The 18,153-nt window shown below is 39.8% G+C and overlaps 1 protein-coding gene across 1 annotated transcript; it reads left to right on the forward strand.

The window, feature by feature from the left end:
- Window positions 1–448: 448 nt before the first annotated feature.
- strc1 (stereocilin 1) lies at window positions 449–17,779 on the forward strand. Its single transcript, XM_063881233.1, has 29 exons — window positions 449–491; window positions 879–1,577; window positions 1,667–1,691; window positions 2,462–3,845; window positions 4,125–4,931; window positions 5,371–5,436; window positions 5,704–5,814; window positions 5,965–6,119; window positions 7,233–7,419; window positions 8,039–8,154; window positions 8,780–8,909; window positions 9,030–9,212; window positions 9,827–9,865; window positions 9,965–10,135; window positions 10,431–10,571; window positions 11,290–11,351; window positions 11,532–11,667; window positions 11,797–11,885; window positions 12,202–12,337; window positions 12,496–12,692; window positions 13,088–13,178; window positions 13,489–13,660; window positions 14,196–14,371; window positions 14,478–14,633; window positions 15,262–15,404; window positions 15,536–15,684; window positions 15,905–16,002; window positions 16,165–16,315; window positions 17,065–17,779. The coding sequence occupies exons 1-29, from the start codon at window positions 449–451 to the stop codon at window positions 17,172–17,174; spliced, it is 6,123 nt and encodes a 2,040-aa protein (XP_063737303.1). The 3' UTR covers window positions 17,175–17,779.
- Window positions 17,780–18,153: the final 374 nt, after the last annotated feature.

Here is an 18,153-nt window from a genome sequence, read left to right on the forward strand (position 1 = left end):
GTCAGCCTGGAGTCTTCTGGCTCCTCTGACAGGGCTCCGGTGTCAGATGCAGGACTTAATCAACCCACTCCATTAATAATTCAGCACCGATGGCCAGGCTTCCTGCTGAAATCCCTTCTGCATTTCACAGCCCTCATTTCGCACCTACCTTCTTCCCTTTACCGGTGTCCTCAATTACGCTTTTTCAGAGCAGGGGTGGAGTTGCAGAGAGCAGAGTGGCATGTAAGAGAGATCATCACTTTGTGTTGCTGGGAAAATATGACGTTTGAAGGATGAGCCACGAATCGTATAATCCTGACTCTGTATAGTTTACCAACATGAAGCCTTTTCTTAATCCAGTTCATTTTCAGCAAAAGATCTCTATGGGATAAAGCAAAGTGATTTTTGTACAATTATAACCTGGAGAGGACACCTGCCTGCACATTTTTTTTGCATGAGGACAATTACAATGTGGTCGACACCAGCTGCATGCCTGCTCTGCATGCTGTTTGGTAAGTACAAAATAAAATTTCAGAAAGATTTCTGGCTGTATTTTCTAAAAAGCAATAGAAAACTTTTTATCTGAGAGGGCGAAATTAATTGATATTAATAAGGAAAGCTAAAATATTAAAATACATTGTTAATATTAACACAAATATGCACGCTCACAACTGACCTAGTAAATGTCTGGTAAATGTATTTATCTGTTCTCAGCAGACTAGGCATTGTTTATTTTTTTCTTCCTCAGCTGTAAGAAAAAAAGTTAATCATATTCCTTTTTTTGTATTTTAGTGTTCAATCCTTGATTGTTGAGATGTCGCAACATTTTCACGATACAAAAGAGTAAATATCACATTTTTCACTGTCAGCTTTTCACTTTTCTTTCTTAAAATCTACAGGGATCACATGTGAAGTCCAGCAGGTGTTTTCACAACCCAAATTAATGCAAAGAAAGTCCGACCAGACACCTGACGATGACACCAAATTAGAGGAAGACATCAGGAAAGTTATTAATCAAATCCACTCTTTGTCTGGTGAAACTGCAAACGCCCGCAACCTTGGAGTCTCTTTTATGGGAGAGGGTTTAGACCTTAATGCATATTATGGGGCTCTGAGTAACGCATTCTCTGTATTTCAACCCCTGCTTGGAGAACGATTCATGGATGACCTTCCCAAGATGTTCGTGTGTCTTCTGTCTGGCAGAAAAGACTGTGGCCTCCAGGCAGAACTAACAAAGGCAGTGTCTCTGGAGTTGGGGAAGCCCTTGCTGACGTTTGTGTCGTCGATGAGATCCCAGACATGCTCTCCACTGAGAAGCGACGGAGAGTCAAGCAGCTTCATGAGGGCCTACATCAGGATGGGGGAAACAACCACGGCAGCTTTAAACGGTGTTCAGCAAACATTCATAAATATACTGTCAAGTGTCCCTGTCTCTGGGAATTTGATAAGTCATGTGAGTGGCCTCATGGATGCAGCTGTGACATACGTCTCAAAGTCCATGGCAGCGTTACTGCAAATACCAATGGACTACATCAAAATAGCTTTACAATTTGGAATTAGATTACCATCTTTAGACGGAACAGTGGTCTGTGAGCGAGGTAAAACATTTTTAGTATCGCAAAGAATGAATAACACTTTTTTACAACTTCTTTATGATAACCAACTTCTTTTCCCACTTGTTGTGCAGGAGATCTCAAGCAGCTTATTTTGTGGTAAGTTAAAAAGTCACACTTTTTCAGTTATGGGGGCGGTGGTGGCAAAGTCCATAGGGACTTGGCTTTGGAATTGGAAGGTCACTGGTTCAAGTCCCTGACAGACAAAGTCTTGGGTAAGGCACTGTTCCATATACTGCTCCCCGGGCACCGTACATAATGGCAGCCCAATGCTCCAAACACTAGGATGGGTCAAATTCTGAATTTAAATGACCCCCCTGGGGGATCTTTAAGGGTATATTCTTTCTTCTTCCTCTATTAAAGCAACCCTGTGAAGCTTTTTCCACTAGTAGCTCAATGGAGTAATGTTTTGCAAAAAACACACTGTTTAAAAGTATTCTGCTAATACCGTCCCAGGCTTGACCAGGTGGGCTGAGAGTCTGGAAGAGTAGTACATACAGTACCCAAATGACCTTTTTAATGGTAAAGATTTACTTTGACTGATTCAAAGTTTGAGAGTCTAAGGCAAACAAGAAATAAACATGTTAGAAAATGTACAATATGTGAAATGTAATTATATAATTTCAATTCTCAAGGTGCATTTGTACAGGAAAACATCAATAACTGCCTTAAATTCTGTTATGTTGAACAATAATGAAATGCATTTGTAGTCCCTTTATAAGTAAAACAGAACTTTTTTTATGGTGGTGGAGTCTGTTACATATCCATCCATTTCTCAGAGAAGTAAAAAGGAGGTTAGTCAAAGAAGCTATCACTGAATTTGTATGCACTGTTTTTGAAAAGAATCAGTAAAGAAATCTTTTTTTTAGGGGAATAAACAACAATGTGAGCTGGTCCTTCGGCACCTCCATCATTGACATCCTCATGGAAATCTTTCTGGCTCCAGAGCAGTCTCTGTGCACATATCCAGGATCAGACTGCCAGAACCCTCCCAGAGTCTCCTTCCAACGCAGCGTCTCAGAGGCAGACAACACTAATTACAACCAGGAAATCCTGCTAAAATGTGATCGCCACAACCTGGCCAGGCTCAACGACACGCTGTGTGCCAACATCCTCACGGGGTCCAGAGTGGGATCCTCTACATCTGTGCTCACATTTTGTCAGGCGCTAAGCTCCCTCAGCCCTGCCCAGATAGAGCAGGTGTGGAGCAACACATGTTATATTATTCAAACACTGGCCTCCCCACTTCTCAGCCGGTCATCGGACTGCAGCTTTGGGGATGCACAGCCTCCCCCTGCCGTCACCCCTCTCTCTGAGACTGCCCTCCTTTCTCCATCTGCACCTCATCGAGTAGTTAGAGATGCCTCCAACCTCAAATTGCTTGCCTGCAACTACAACCACTGGTTTGATAGTGAGGTGGTGGACGCTGTCCTGGTGTCCCTGTGCAGTGATAACGAACGCGGGGCGTTTGTGACGCAGGTGTGCAACAATGCTTTGTTGATGAGGAAGCTGCTCTCAGACCAGATGAACAGCTGGCTGTATGGATACTGTGCCAACTCTTCTGCAGAACTTGGGTACTTGGTGAGTCAGTTCTGCGTCTATGAAAGTTGGATCGAGCAGTCCTCAGTCTTGGTGGGCCCGTCCTTACTGGAGTTCTGCTTTAGCTTGGACCGGTCCAGGCTGACCAAACTCATCTGTGAGCACACTGGATTCTTCATGTTTCTGTTCTCCAACCCTGAAAATGGACCCTTCATGCCTAACTGCACAGGCCTGCCCCCTCCATCACAATACCCCGACATGGGTCCATCGATATTAGATTCTTGTCGTTACTCAGAGTGGCATGATGTGATGCAGATCACCATTGACGTTTTGTCTCAGTGCATTCTCCAAGATAACATTGCTTTCACTAAAGAGGTTTGCGCTAACAAAACGTTTCTAAACAACCTGCTGCACAATAAAGATAATGCCTGGCTTGAAGCTCACTGCAACTCATCTCTCATCTTTCTACCCGCCGAGCCGACTGAGACTTTCAATATCGCTGGTTGGTGCGACTACCACACCTGGGGAGAGCGGGAGGTGGATGATTCAGTAATCGGCCTTTGTTGGCAGTACGACCAGCTTGCTTTTCAGAAGAATGTCTGCTGCAAGGAGTCTGTGTTTGAAAAGCTGTTACAAAACTCTCAAAACCAATGGCTTACATCATTCTGCACAGACAATGCGAAGGAAATAGAGGACTTGACAGTGCTACCACAGGTGTGTATCTTACCTGACTTTATTTGTATATCCATAGAATCATCAACTTGCATGCACAAAAAAAAAAAATGTTAGTAAGTCCCAATTCATATTGCCAGCATACTGTCCTAAAAAGTAAGAAGGCTTTTAATATGCAAACAAAATTGCTTTATTTAATCTGAAAAAGGTGAAACTATGTGAAAAAATGAGACAAATGTGAAGTGTAAAGGTTATTTTAAATCAACCCAGTGGTACAGTTTTTGCATTCTGATGTTGCATCCACCCTAATCTTTACTTTAGTTGTGCAGGTACTCTGAGTGGACCCGTCCCATCATCGTGGACATGACTGAGCTAGCTTTCTGTGCTGAGATTGACAAACTTAACTTCACTTCCAAAGTCTGCGCCAACGAAACAATACTCAAGAACCTGTTGGCCAACCAGGACAATACCTGGTTAATACAGCACTGTGTCAACTATTCAAATCCAGGGATATCTCCAGGAACAGTCCTGCCTTGGTTCGACCCCGCAGAGCAGTGCCAATACTCGAGCTGGAGCACGTCTCTTCCAGATTCAGTGCTCCTGACACTCTGCTGGGAGCGGGACCAGACCGGCTTTATCTCATCCATCTGCCCTGATACTGGTCTTCTCTTTTTGCTGTCCCGGGAGCCATCTAGTACATGGGTGGGCAGCATGTGTACCACCTACACCAACTACACCTCGTCTAAGAACAACAGCAGCACCGCCGCACCGCCTACTTTTTGCCTGGCCAAAAGCCTGGTGGGTCAGTTTAACTGGAGTTGCTCAGCTGACTTCACCTCCGCCTGCCAGCCTGGGGCCAGCCAGAACATGGCCCTGCAGATGATGCTGCGCTGCTGGGTGGAGAATCTGAGGTTCAGAGTGGAGGGACTGATGACTCCAACTGTGGCCACAGTGCTGGAGCAGGCGGTCAGCACTACAGTGGTTATACTGTTGGCACTTGAGGAAGTCCAGAACACCTCGCTGTATGTCACCAAGAACATACGACTGAGTGTGTTAACGTCTGTGGGTCACTATCTGGAGAGGGAGAAAAACTTTGACAAAAAGAAGGTGTTGCTGCAGTGCTTCGGGGTATGTAGTTTGATTTTGCTATTATTGTTTGTAAAAAAGATATCTTGCTATCCGTCGTGGAGGAAGTATACTTAAACATTTATTAGAAATGTATTCTGTTGGTTAGTCAGAGCATAGTATGAATTGAGTATCTCCCTCACATTTTATTCACAAAGCGTCAATCAGCTGCTGAGTAGAACAACGTCATGGACTTTATGGTTTGTGTAATCCTCAAACATATCAGTTACCATTTGTGTCACTGTATGACCTCCAGTGTACAGGCTGGTGTACGGTTACTCCTCCTGTCATCGATACAGACATAATGAATCTCTTCGTCTGGGTGCAATCTCTACAGACTGACATCTTTGATTTGACAAATACAATGATGAGTTAAAACAGCCTGCAAGACTGTGGTGACACTACCCCCCCTGTTAATAGTGTTTTTGTTTCTTTTTTGTAGACAGTCTTGACCAGTCTGATGCAGACCTCAAGGGACATGAGCAGTAATGAATTCTTCGTCATTAAGGTGAGTTATACCAAACGTAGATGTTAATGTACGTAAAATGGTCAACAGGGTGAATATTTTACTAACTCAGCATTGGTAGTAGGCATCATGGTTGTGTACATGTTAGCACGCTGACTTCAGCTTGAAGCTCAAAGCAGAACTGCCCTAATGCAGCCTTGCACAGCTGCCAGCAGATCCTTAGGGTTTTACCCATGCACCCTCTTACATTATACATTACTTTATTGTATGTGTTTATAATACTAATTTCATCATGTCTTATGTGTCTAGGAGTACTTCAGTATCCCTCTGACAAGCCTGAGCTCAGTGCTCACTGCAGCTGACATCACCACCGTCAGACTGATCCTCCAGTACTACAGCAGAAACAAGGATACACTGCAGGTGAAGAAGCACACCATTACACAACAATGTGAAACCTACACCAGAAAATGTTTCTTACATTATTTCTTTCTTCTTATTTCTGAGTTATTACACAGTATACAGTTGCACATTCCTGCTGACACAGACCTGGTATTTGCTTTTGTTTGTTAGTTGCCAAAGAAGTACCTGTCCTCCATGGTCTCAGTGCTGTTCCAGACCCACCTGGTTAAAGATGGCAGTCTGTTCCCTGATCTGGCTGCCCTGCTTGCTGCAGCGAGCCCAGCTGACATCCAAGCTTTGCCCTCACTGCAGAACAACATCAATGTGTAAGTCATAGTTTCAACTAATCATTTCTAATGAACCAATACTCATTAGTAATAATCTCAATATTGTTTAAGTTATTCCAAACAGTTTAATTCTCTTGTGCTCTGGTGTGTGAATGAGGATTGTTTCCTTTCTTGAACTTTAATTTGTGGTGCTGTTTATGTTTCTCTGCTAATGCTAATGTTTCTCTGCTAATGTTATTAGCAGAGAAACAAGAGTATGCAATGAACAACATGATTTATTGCCAATGTTGCACAGTCCTGCAATCTCACTTAAACACATTATGCTTCCCTCTCAACACAGCACTAGTGTCAGGCTTCTGCGAAAAAAGAGATGTGTCATTGCACCTTTAGGTGCCAGGAGCATGCATAATACATAGAAAGTAAAGGAAGCTGGTTCACTGACTAGATTTCAATCTCGAGAGAGATAAGACATTAAAAGGCAGAACAAAAAAGAAATGTAGTTTGTATTTTAGTTTTGCTTTAGTTTTTACTATTTGTATCTAACTGTATACTCAAGAGCAAATTATTTTCAAGTTTTGTGTCTAGCCAGTACAAATGAAGAACAAATACAATTAGGCTACAAATCCTCTCATAGTATATAGTCAAACGTGCACTTATGTTCATTTTCTTTATAGATGATACCACTTGGACATTATTGATGGTTAATATGTAGCTGCCAGAGGCAATTCAATTATTGCTGAGCATTAAGCCTGGTAAATAAAGAAGAACACAGCCAGTCCATAGCAACACAATTCGAAGCAAAAACTCGTCCACACAAAAGAGATATTAAGTGTTAGTTGAAGGAGACTTTTTCTTCCTTTAGACAGAGTCATGGTAACTCACTAACTAAGAGTTCATTGTTTAAATGAAGCTCAGTTTATATCTTCTCACTTTATACTATTTAGTTGTTCTGAACATATTTTTTTTTTAATCCAAATTCAAAAACAAATATATCAATCTTCTTAACTAACTCTGAACCAAAATCAATTGAAGTGAATTTACGAAAATGTTTTCTTCAATAAGTGTTACGTTTTCCCCCAACGCTTAAGTGCACTATTAAATAAAACAGTTCCTTTGAAACACAATAAAAATCATATTATTTTCTCTTTCTAGGAAGGAGACCATTAACAGAGACTTGCTGTTCATGACTTTGGACCAGCGACAGGCCTTTGGCTTGTGGTACAGCAAAGTTATGCCTGCCTCTTACATTATCAGAAGTCATCAGTCACTCATCAGGGACACTGGAAACCTGATTGCCTACCTTCCCTTCCACAACTTCCAACACCTCTCTTCTGCTCAGGTAACAGCCCTCTGAGCCCTGACACCTGGCTGAGAAACCCGAGCAGCCAGCACTCAGTCAGCTGGTTTATCCTCAGGGCAGAGCAGAGCTGTCACATACTGCTAACAGGAAAGCAAAGACAGACTCTTCTTTCTCTGTCAATGCGTGTCATATGCTCCCATAGTGTTCAATAAGTAAAGATAGGAACACATGAATTAACAATGACCCAAAGAAAAAGGGGTCACTGACCTTTCAGGACTCCACCATGAATTTTAAAGGTTTTACTGATATACAATATTACATTTCCACATTAAAATGTTTAAATAACGACTAAATATAGATTCTACACATTGTTGGAGGCGTAATAGCTGCATAATGTTTTTACAGACATGAGGTTGATATCAGTCTATTCATCTGTTCATGGCATATAGAAGTAAATGGTTTGTATTTTACAACCTCGCAACATAGCAAAAAAGCCTATTATTGTAAAATATCAAATGTTTCCTTTTATTGAATCATGGTACTGTTTTGTTTGGGTTTGAAGACATCTAAATCATTTGTTCTCTTATATTTCTTCCTCACATCAGTTTTAAGTGTCAGATATTCAGATAGAGAGGTCTCTCATCATGTTTCTCTGCAGCTGTTGGACGGGCTGGATGTTTTGCAGAGAAACTTCCTTACCTCATTGAAGCAGGAGTTTATAGCTCACAAAGTCATCGGCACCTACAGGAACCTGACGGCTCAGGATTTCATCAGGTGGGGAATGACTGAATGAAGGCCCCTTTAACTGAACTGGTGTAACCTGTCAAAACAAATGTACATGAAGTTTGATTTTTTTTCAGGTTCATTTCACCCTTGTTAGTATAAGTGTAAAGTAATAATTGATCGTTCCATAGTTAGGTAATGTTACATCAATATAACTTGTAGTATACACTAATGTGTCATCATAAATTTGAATCTTTCTGTTATTATGGTCAACTATAACTGAAATCTTTAAAATATGCTGACTCTTTAAGTCCTTTATTTTGATTATGTGATCAAATCCCTGCATAAAAGAAAAAAGAAAGATTGCTTTTTTACACAATCAATTGTGCTTTTCATTACAGTAATTGTAGTGTTTGGGATTGGAATTGAATTTAAAAAAAAAACAGATAAATATAAATCTAGAAACCTCCGCAGAAACATCTCCTGCATATATGTAAACTAGTGTACCAGTGATACGGCTCTGTCTTTTATCTTACAGTTGTACTATGGTCAGATGTGCTTTGAGCAATTATGAACGAAGGAACTGTTTTATATCTTTCATTTCTATACTTTTTTAAAGGAAATATTCACAACTGCTCCCAGGTGTGTTGTTAAGAAAACTTTGTTTCTCTGTTAGGCTTGGTAATCTGTCATGCATGGCAGACCCAGAGGACCTCCTTGTATACAAAGACACCGAGGCCTTCAGTGTCATCCGGGACATCGTTATGAACTGCACACGTGAAAGTATAGTTCTGCCCAGCCGTCTGGTAGGAACAGAGAAGTTACTTTGTGTTTTTTTCTTACATTTGAATATGTGTGTTTTCATTCAAAGTAAATATTTAAAATATAATTGCTGTCTTTTTGCTTGTTCTAAACCTCATTTTCAGATTTCCAGTGTATTACAGTACAGTGCAGAATTAAAGATCCCCTCTCTGCTCAGTCCTGATCGACTGGCAGAGATCGGCCACCTCCTTCCCTCGCTGGGTGTTACTTTCCTGCAGGGCGTCACCCCGTTGCAGCTGCTCACTGCCCTCCCTGCCCTTAGCGCTGTTTCGTTCAGCCCTGCTCAGGTAGGGGAGTATACTCAACCTGTAATGTAAAGAGGAAGATGCAGCAATCATCACCTATTGCTCAATTTCTATTGCCATTTAGCATACTCAGTTTTTCATTTTGAGTAAAATGAACATCATGGTTTAAGTGAGTTCTTTTCACTCCATAAGCCCCTTTTGGTTGTACTTGGTTGGGTTTCCTGGCAGCTGGTGGGGCTTGTAGACTTGAGGAACAGCTGACAGGCAGTCGGTCTGAGCAAAATGACCCCTGAAGCGAGACGGCTCATGAGACAAAGACTTAACTTAGCTTAAAGTTTAACTTTAACCTCAGCTATCAACTGAACTCAAGCCTTTTACTTTTACCTCCGCCTCACTGCTGCTTCTGCACGTCATAAGGAGTCTTTGGAGGAATAACCTCTTCGAACCTACAGATACATCATGAAGCAAACAGAGTTTTAAATTATTTTAGTAAATGGGGAATTAATGGGATGACAGTGTCTTTCAATATTTCATCAAGGATAAACCAGTGATACAGAGTTGGAGTAATTACATACAGAACATCTGAAATACCAGTCAGTTACCTATTTACAAGTAATTTATTGTATTCATTTGCTGTCATTCTGTATGTTTTTCAGGCTTCCATAATTGTGGACAAGATGTCTTCAGTGACCAGCGTGAGTTATTTTATAGACACATCACAATAGGAGTTTAGTATAGAGATACTCTCTATATTTCTGCAACCTGAGCCTAACACCTGCCTCCCCTCTGCCCAGCTCACCGCTCCCGGCCAGCTGCAGAAGCTCGGCTCGCTTATTGTGGGAATAAACACAGAGACCTTTTTGACTCTTACCTCGGACAAGCTGCTGACATCCCTCCCAGATATGGCCCTACACACACCAGGCCTCAGCCCACCACAAGCTAATGCTATCTCCACAAAACTATGGGTACATCCGACACACACACTTAGAACCTTAAGACACATTCATGAAAATGTAAATGTTGAAGTTTTTTCATTTAAGGGTGTCCGTTTGGTTTAGTTAGAGTCAAATAACTCTATATAATTCCAGTGAAATTGTAATACATATTATTTCGAAATGTATTTATTTTCTCTCTCTCTTGGTACATTTTATATTTGATCATTAGCTTTAAGGCCAATACTTTTTGAGTTGTGTGGGTATTTATCTGTATTGGACGGCTGAAACATTTGTCCTTGTGTTGTCTCACCTCTGTTGTGACCAGGGCTTCCCAGAAGTAGTAAGTTGGCAGGATGATGTGGAGCCGTTGCTCTATTGCACGCCCCTGCTCAGCATCATGCCCAGGATTCGTCTGCTTGTGAACAACCTCACCACCGCATCCTCAAAACCCTGGAACACACAGCAGGTCACCAGCCATCACACAGCCAATCTGGCTTTTGTAGATTGTATTCAAAGTGTTTGCTCTGTACCTCTTTATACATTTGCTGCCATCTCATGTGTCATCATCACAGGGTGCACGCAAATAGGTTCATTCAATTAGTTGTTTTCAATTGTCAAGTTGTTTTGTTTGGTCAAATATCAGAGAAGGCTCAAAAGAAACCATGTCAGTTAGTTAAAAGCAATCAAATGAATAGTTTCAGACTGGTTTTTTTTGTGAAACGTATCTTTTAACATGACCTCTGCTTTTCACATTAGTGCAAGTGCTCGTCAAACAGATAGAAAAATGTATATCCGAAAATCTGACAAGTTATGTTGCCTTTGTGCAAAAATGCCCCATGTTGGAATAGGCTATCAAGTATTTTGTCAGTTTACAAACGCATATAACCCGAGCCTTCGACTTTCACATTGTGTTCTCTTCCTGCTTCCTCTGATTAAACATGCTTCCTCTGTGTGACATGATTAGGTGTATATGACAGTATCTTGATTAACTGCTTAATAATTGAGCGGAGAGGCCGACTCAAACACATCTTCACTGACACTATGAATGGACTTCCCTGTTATACAAACAGCTCAGACAAAAACTGTCTTCATATCAGATATCCATGATCATTTAAACAGGGGAAAAAGCAGCACAGAAAAAAATGCATGCGTGCAAAATAACATTTCTCCATTTTTATCCCCAGGCTAAAGCAATTTTCAAAGAGATGCTTGAAACTAAACCAAACGTAATCAAACAAGATTTTCTGTAAGTACAGTTTTGTGATGAATGTGTACGTACTATTTTCCCTGTGCCAACTTCTAGTCAATGTCCAACATATATACAAAATATTGGCAGCAGATTCTCTGATTGTCTTTGTCTTTTAACTTTGATGGTTCTTTGCAGTGCAGTTTATGTAACATGAAAATATTGACACTATGTAATCAGGAGTCTGGGAACAGTGGGTCAGGGTGTGAGCTGTAAGGTCTTACAGGAACGTTTTCGAGCTGATTCCTCACCCTCTTCAGTGAGAACAATCCTGTCCTTGCTCAGACAGCAGCCTGGTCTTCTTCACACCTCAATGGTAAACTTACCTGTTAGATTGATGTCAGTACCTATCCATAATATATATGACATCATTCCAAGAAAGGTTTTACTGTATATACATGTGACATGATGTCCTTTCCACCTCTGTCTTTGATCTTCTGGACAGAAAAAGTGTGTGATCGAGGAGCTGTATCAGTTTGAGTTCTTCTCTGAGCTGCTCAAAGATCTCGGGGCTGAGATTGCCCTTTCAATGCCGTAAGTCAAAAGTTGACAATAATCACTGTACTATTAATGTGCTTGCATACGGTAATTATCAGATACTTTTAAAAATGATTGAGGGGAAAAGGTCATCTCCTCATTCGTAGATAACAATTATATGTCAAAAACCTATGTTGCAGGAGAGATATGGAAAAGCATTGTGCACACATCATGCCCTATTAAATATCAACATAAAGAGCAAAGTTTACTACAATAATATTAAAAGTTAAAGGCTATTCCCTCCCTTTGAATAGGAATTATATTAGATGTTCAATCTATTGACAATAATTTGGTTCCTGTGTTTTTTTTACAGGGTGAGCACCATTAAGAAGTTTCCCACGGATAAGATGGAGACTCTGAGGAAGATAATTATTCAGGAACCTCGTCACTTTCTCTTGCTTTCCAGAACAAAACAAGAGCTGCTGGTGGACAAAATGGTGCAGAGGATGGTCAGCAGAGCCTACTGTGTCACTATACTGATCCCTTTTCTTTAAAAAAATATATACATCAAAGACAAATAAACAAGAATAAGATAATAGAAGGTATTATGTGAAGAAAGCGTCATATTTGCTGTGTGATCAGCGTTTTGTGGACCCTTTCTCTGCAGGGCATGTACACAGGGGTGTTCACTGAGGAGGAGTTTCGTTCACTGGGCATTATGGCTACGTTTGTGGTGGATGAGGTGTTGATCCAGCTGGACCGCAGCTTCTTCATCAACAATCTGGATTTCCTCCAAGGTCTCTGCTACACCAGCAGCAAGATGGACATTATGGCTCGTATCCTGCAAGAACCTGCTGCCTTCGGGTAACGTTATCACCTCAACTGAAACTATATTTGTTGGAATTCAACAGTGAACTTTTGAAGATATGGTGCTAATTACATCAAAAACATAAATCAAATTAATAATAAACCGATGATGTAGTATTAGAAATCTCAACAGCTTGTTTGCAGCTTTTGAATTGAATGCAATTGTTATAGAAAGCATATAAAACGGGGTAGACGTTACGGTTTTATGCATATGATATTTTGCCATAATGAGAAACTTTCCTTAGCTTTAGAAATTAACCTCATAATAATGTATAGTGTGTTTATCCAGTGTTGTTTTAAAAGTGTGTTTTTTGAAATCCTTAAGTTAACAATTAAGGGGGAAGAAATTGACATTGTCAAAATTGAGAAATTGTTCTTCTGTTTCATCGCAGGCCGATCAACAACTGGAACCAGACAACACTCAGCCAGGTTGGCCGGTTTCTATTCTTCCTGCCTGAAAACAAACTGCAGGAGATTTCCCTGGTGAGTTTACTGCTGGGTTGTATTAGTTTGGTATAACATCTTCATTGCTCCTGTGATTGAATGACAGTTTGCTCCTGAGATTAGAGAAATTGCAAAACTTGTTCCTGTTACGGATTGAGTCAATGGTCAGAAACCTAGTGAGGCACTGAGATTGTTACTTGATCCCACGGCGTGTAAGACCAACAAAGGCTGTAAACAAATCTCTCTGGTGTCGCTTCTCCAGTAAGTTTCAGGATCAGGTTGTTGAGTTCCAGTTTTCAAGTAAACATTCATTGTTTGTCCGTAAGTGTTGGTGTTTTTGTTCTCCCAGGCGGTGATGACTGTGGGCCGGATAGAGAAGCTGTTCATGATCCAGCGTCGGTGGGAACGTGGGGATGTGGGGATCCACTGTCACAACGAGAACGAGAGGAAGAGTTTTTTTGAGAAGCAGCAGTTTGTTCTACAGTTTTTCCTGGGCTTTCTCAAAATAAACCCTCTTTCACGTGAGCATCTCTTTGGTTCCTAACATCTCAGTCTAATAGTCAGTCAGTGAAGAAACACTGTAACATTATGGGAAATATTGCCTGTATCAGCTACTGCAATCAAGGCAGGAGTAGGAAAGCACTTAACCAAACATTTTGAATTTTCACTCAAAATGTCGATATCACTTTGGTGTCTGTCTGTTCAAAAATATTAGCTCCAAGACTTGAAACAGGGAAAAGCTAGCCTAGCTTTGTCTCAAGTGTTACAAAAACACCTCAAGCACCTTTAAAGCACCTTTTACAGTAGCTGACTTTTTAACTCCATATAACTGTTTAAATCTGTTGAAAATCTGAAGTGTAAAAACACAATAATAGTAACAACAGTAATCACACAATGAAGAGAACAAGCTTTCTGAGGATGCACCATATCGAATGTTAAAATATTCCTCTAATGTACGCTTATCAAATTGTTGATTAAGAAAATGTAATTTTTTTTAGTTTTAAATAAAAAAAAGTAAATCATTTTAATTCTTTTTGTGTCTGTGTCCTTAACCAGCGACTCCTATGGTTCCTACTTGTGAGATTTTGCATACAACATCTCCCTCTGTCTGGACCGCCAACAGTCTGATCAGCATGTCTTCATCCGCCTTCTCCAACTGTCTGGAGCTGATGGGTCAGGACAAGTTTCTCGTATACTACCAGCGCAGCGAGGTGCTCAAGAAAGTCAAAAAGGTTAAATCGTTCAACCCCTCAGATGTATATGATTTGAGGCTGTTTTCCCTTTTCTGTCCAGATGTTCATACTTAGTGTCTGTGCTGTGTTTACTGGGTGTATGCAGATATACGGGCCAGTTTCATCCTTCCCCCAGTCTGTGATCTCTCAGCTTGGAGGAATAACGATAGAGCTGACAGTGGAGGAGCTGAGCAGCCTCAGACTGACAGAGCGGAGGAGCATCGCTACTCTGGGGTCTGTCAGCACCTGGAGCAACAGACAGGTAGCTGCCGCAATTGAAGAAGTTAACAAATCACATGAATTAACCATACAGCTTGCACTAAGTTCTGCACGAAATTGGTCAAAATGTGTTTTTGTTTCATTATATAAATCATATTATATAACCTTCAAAATATGTATTTTCTGAGAGCATAGTGTTTAAAATGTACATTAATTTTTGCCCGCTAAGAATCCTTGACTGACTAATAAGCAGATGTCAGTTCTTAGTGGACAACAAGGTTGTACAAATTTGATGGGTTTGTTTTTTGTTATATAAGAATTCACCACGATTAAGCTCCAGTTGTACAAGATCTACACAAACTTTCATTTTAAACATGTTTGATATAAACAGAAATCTGTCATATATATAAAAAACGACTAATACGTTGGGTTTTTTGGCACTTAAAAATATTGTTTACGTGACCAACAATAATTGTTATGCATGATAAGGAGGCAAATAAACACAAAAATATACCTGAAATTTGTTTCCTTTAAAAAAAGAAAAAATCTCTCAAATGCTTAACAATATCTTCATTAAAGTCGTACTGCTGTGCTAGACTGCATTATGCCATACTGAACAATTGTGATGATTAAGAGTGTTTAATGTCACAATTCTTGTTTTTTTATCGCAGCTTTCTGCATTGTTTACTACTGTGTTGAACTCCACCAAGCAAAGGCCGAGCCAGCTTGACTCCAGCACACTGGTGGCGATGGGATACATTCTGTGCGGAGCTAAAACCACAGAGATTAATTCTTTCAATGCTGTTGAATTCAGGTGAGCAGATATATAAAACAGACTTTTTTGATGCCTTATTTTTGACAATAACTTGCAGCTGTCAATATACAGAAGCAGTAATTTCCCCTCCCTCCTCTACTTCCTGTGCTGTCTCCCCCGGGTGGCTGCAGTAAGGCGGTGCTGTGGCTGGGTCAGCTGAGGCTGGTCTGCTCTGAGGAGCAACTGCTGGCTCTTGTTGGGCTGCTCGCTCACAGTCTGGCTTTTGGACCCATAAGTTCCTGGGGAACTGATGTCTTCATTGAGATAGGAGTTCTGGCAGGTATTATGCATTCACTATAAGGCTTCTACCAATTTCTAATATTTTCTAAATGTGTCATGGTAATTCTGTAAGTATTTGCCATTTTTTGTGTAAATTGGACATCTGTTTTTTCTCTCTCTGGCACATAATTCTGCATTCTATCTATTTTTACTGGATCCCTGTTTTTTGACATAGGAGACTTGTACCCTGTATTCACTTAAAACATCATGCCTTTTTACAGCTGGTCTTCCAGACATGGCCATGTCAGCTTTGGTGAAAGAGCAAATAGAAGGAATCACACCTGTAGCTGTCACAATGATACCACCTGATAAGTTTTCTGTAAGTCAACATTAAATAAAAACAATATTCACAGCATAATTAGATTTCAAAGCTTTCTATCTACCTCTATATGTAAAGATCTATATTCATTAAGGTATTCTAAAAGCTCTTATATTGTCTTGTTTTCTTTTTATGTCTATGTGTCTGTTTTTAATTTCCAAGGTGGTGTTTCACCAGAGGCAGATCAGCATGTTCTCCTATGAGCAGGCGTCTGCAGTGACTAATGAGCAGCTCTCTGCTCTGTCTGATGTACAGAGGACCGCTCTGGCTCTGGTGCTCACACCGTGGGAGGACAGGCCTGTAGACTTCCGAGGTAAACCACTGAAACTATAGAAACTCTTGTTCAATTGATGAAAAAGGGTCTTTTTTGAAAACTGTTTTTTTTTTTGCCCTAACTGAAGTTGTATCCAAATTCCATATTATTAATGAAGATATATAATGCTATATACTAATATTCATAATATTGTGTCTTTGAAGTTGGTATAACAGAGATGTACTTATGATTGCACTAAATGTAAATCATATAAGATTTGACAGACATCACTCAAACTAGGACTTTATTTAAATATTTCCCAAATAAACTTAGTTCAACAGCACAGAAAAGAAAAATGTATTTCCAAAGATCTAATATTTAAGTTCCTTGTTTTGTTGCCTGAGATCATCCTGGAGCTGTCTCACCGTCATCTACATTGTGTTGCTTTAAGTAGCTCCTAAATATAATATGCCTCAATTGATTGTTCAAGTGTGTATACAAAATCCTGGTTAGAGTAGAGATTAGTATAATATAAAATCAAAACAAATATCACAATGAGGGTAAAAATGAACATAAATGATCATTAGCTTTTGTTTTTCTGTTATTGTGTAGTCAAAACATTTCTGAAACTGAAATCGAAATCTATAACTAATACTGGAATATCACAACTGACCAACCCCAGAAGGAGTAATGATATACTCTCACATTTTTTTTACACTGTTTTTTGTTATGATATACAAAAGCAGATTACCAACACAGACCATATTGCATGTTTCTATGATGGTATTGGTTTCACTGTGTTCCTGCAGGGAAGTCAGTAGGGTTGGCACTGAGCCACAGTCCTCTGTGTCTCACACTGGGACTGCTGATGCTGCTCATCGTCCTGCCCAGCCCTGCCCTCATCTGCCCTGGCACATGACCCCCCTCACTCCTGTTGGATCAGGAAACACATCCTCACCCACATAACCAAGATGATCTCATTTATCTGTGCAATACCTCTTTGAAATAAGCAGCACTTCAGGGTTCCAATTGTGTATTTAATGAAAATGTTATTTATTTTGTGCATCTAGCACTGAAGGGAAAATATGGGTTAATTAGAACAAAAAACAATACATATTTTTATTATAAACAGCTTATCTATCAGTTCTAACCAACACTGACCATTCTTTTCATTACACTTGGCTTATTTATTCATGTATTTATTTTTTTGATAAACCTGTATGCTTCACTACAAAGTATCTTCTGATGTGATGCACTATCCAGAAAAGCAACCGAGAGACTCAAAATATTTAAATACACTTATTATGGGCACAACTAAAAAGTTATATATTTTTGTGAAATAATATATTATTTTTGTCAGAGTTGTTATGTTTACTATATTTATATATCTATTGTGTGTTATCGTGATAAGATAACAGGTATGTTCAAAGAGACTTGATTGTACAAGTTTTGGACAACTTGTCTAATTTTGCTGTGAGTTTTGTATTGTTGTGCACACGTTCGGGTGTGATAAATTAAATCATAAATTATGACACTGAACCAATCTGCCTCTGATTGACTCTTTGTATTGTTTAATACATTCAGTACAGTTGAATTAAACAAAGGGTAGAACATATCTTCTCACAATTTTCATTAATATTTCACATCCATTTAGACTTTTGCTAAAAATAATATTTATTTTATCAAATCCTTTTCATTTTAAGTTTAATCACTCCAGCTACTAGATGTGAAAAGCTCTGGTTAACATATTTTATGACATTACACGGGCCCAGTTGGAATAAGTATAACAAATATAAAATCAGAAATCATTATCACAAGTGATGCACACAAAGAATTGTGTTTTGATTATTACCCATTATAATTCACCAGATTGACAGTAAAGGATGTAACCTGGTTTC

Source organism: Eleginops maclovinus, chromosome 4 (assembly GCF_036324505.1).
Source record: "Eleginops maclovinus isolate JMC-PN-2008 ecotype Puerto Natales chromosome 4, JC_Emac_rtc_rv5, whole genome shotgun sequence".
Taxonomy (NCBI): domain Eukaryota; kingdom Metazoa; phylum Chordata; class Actinopteri; order Perciformes; family Eleginopidae; genus Eleginops; species Eleginops maclovinus.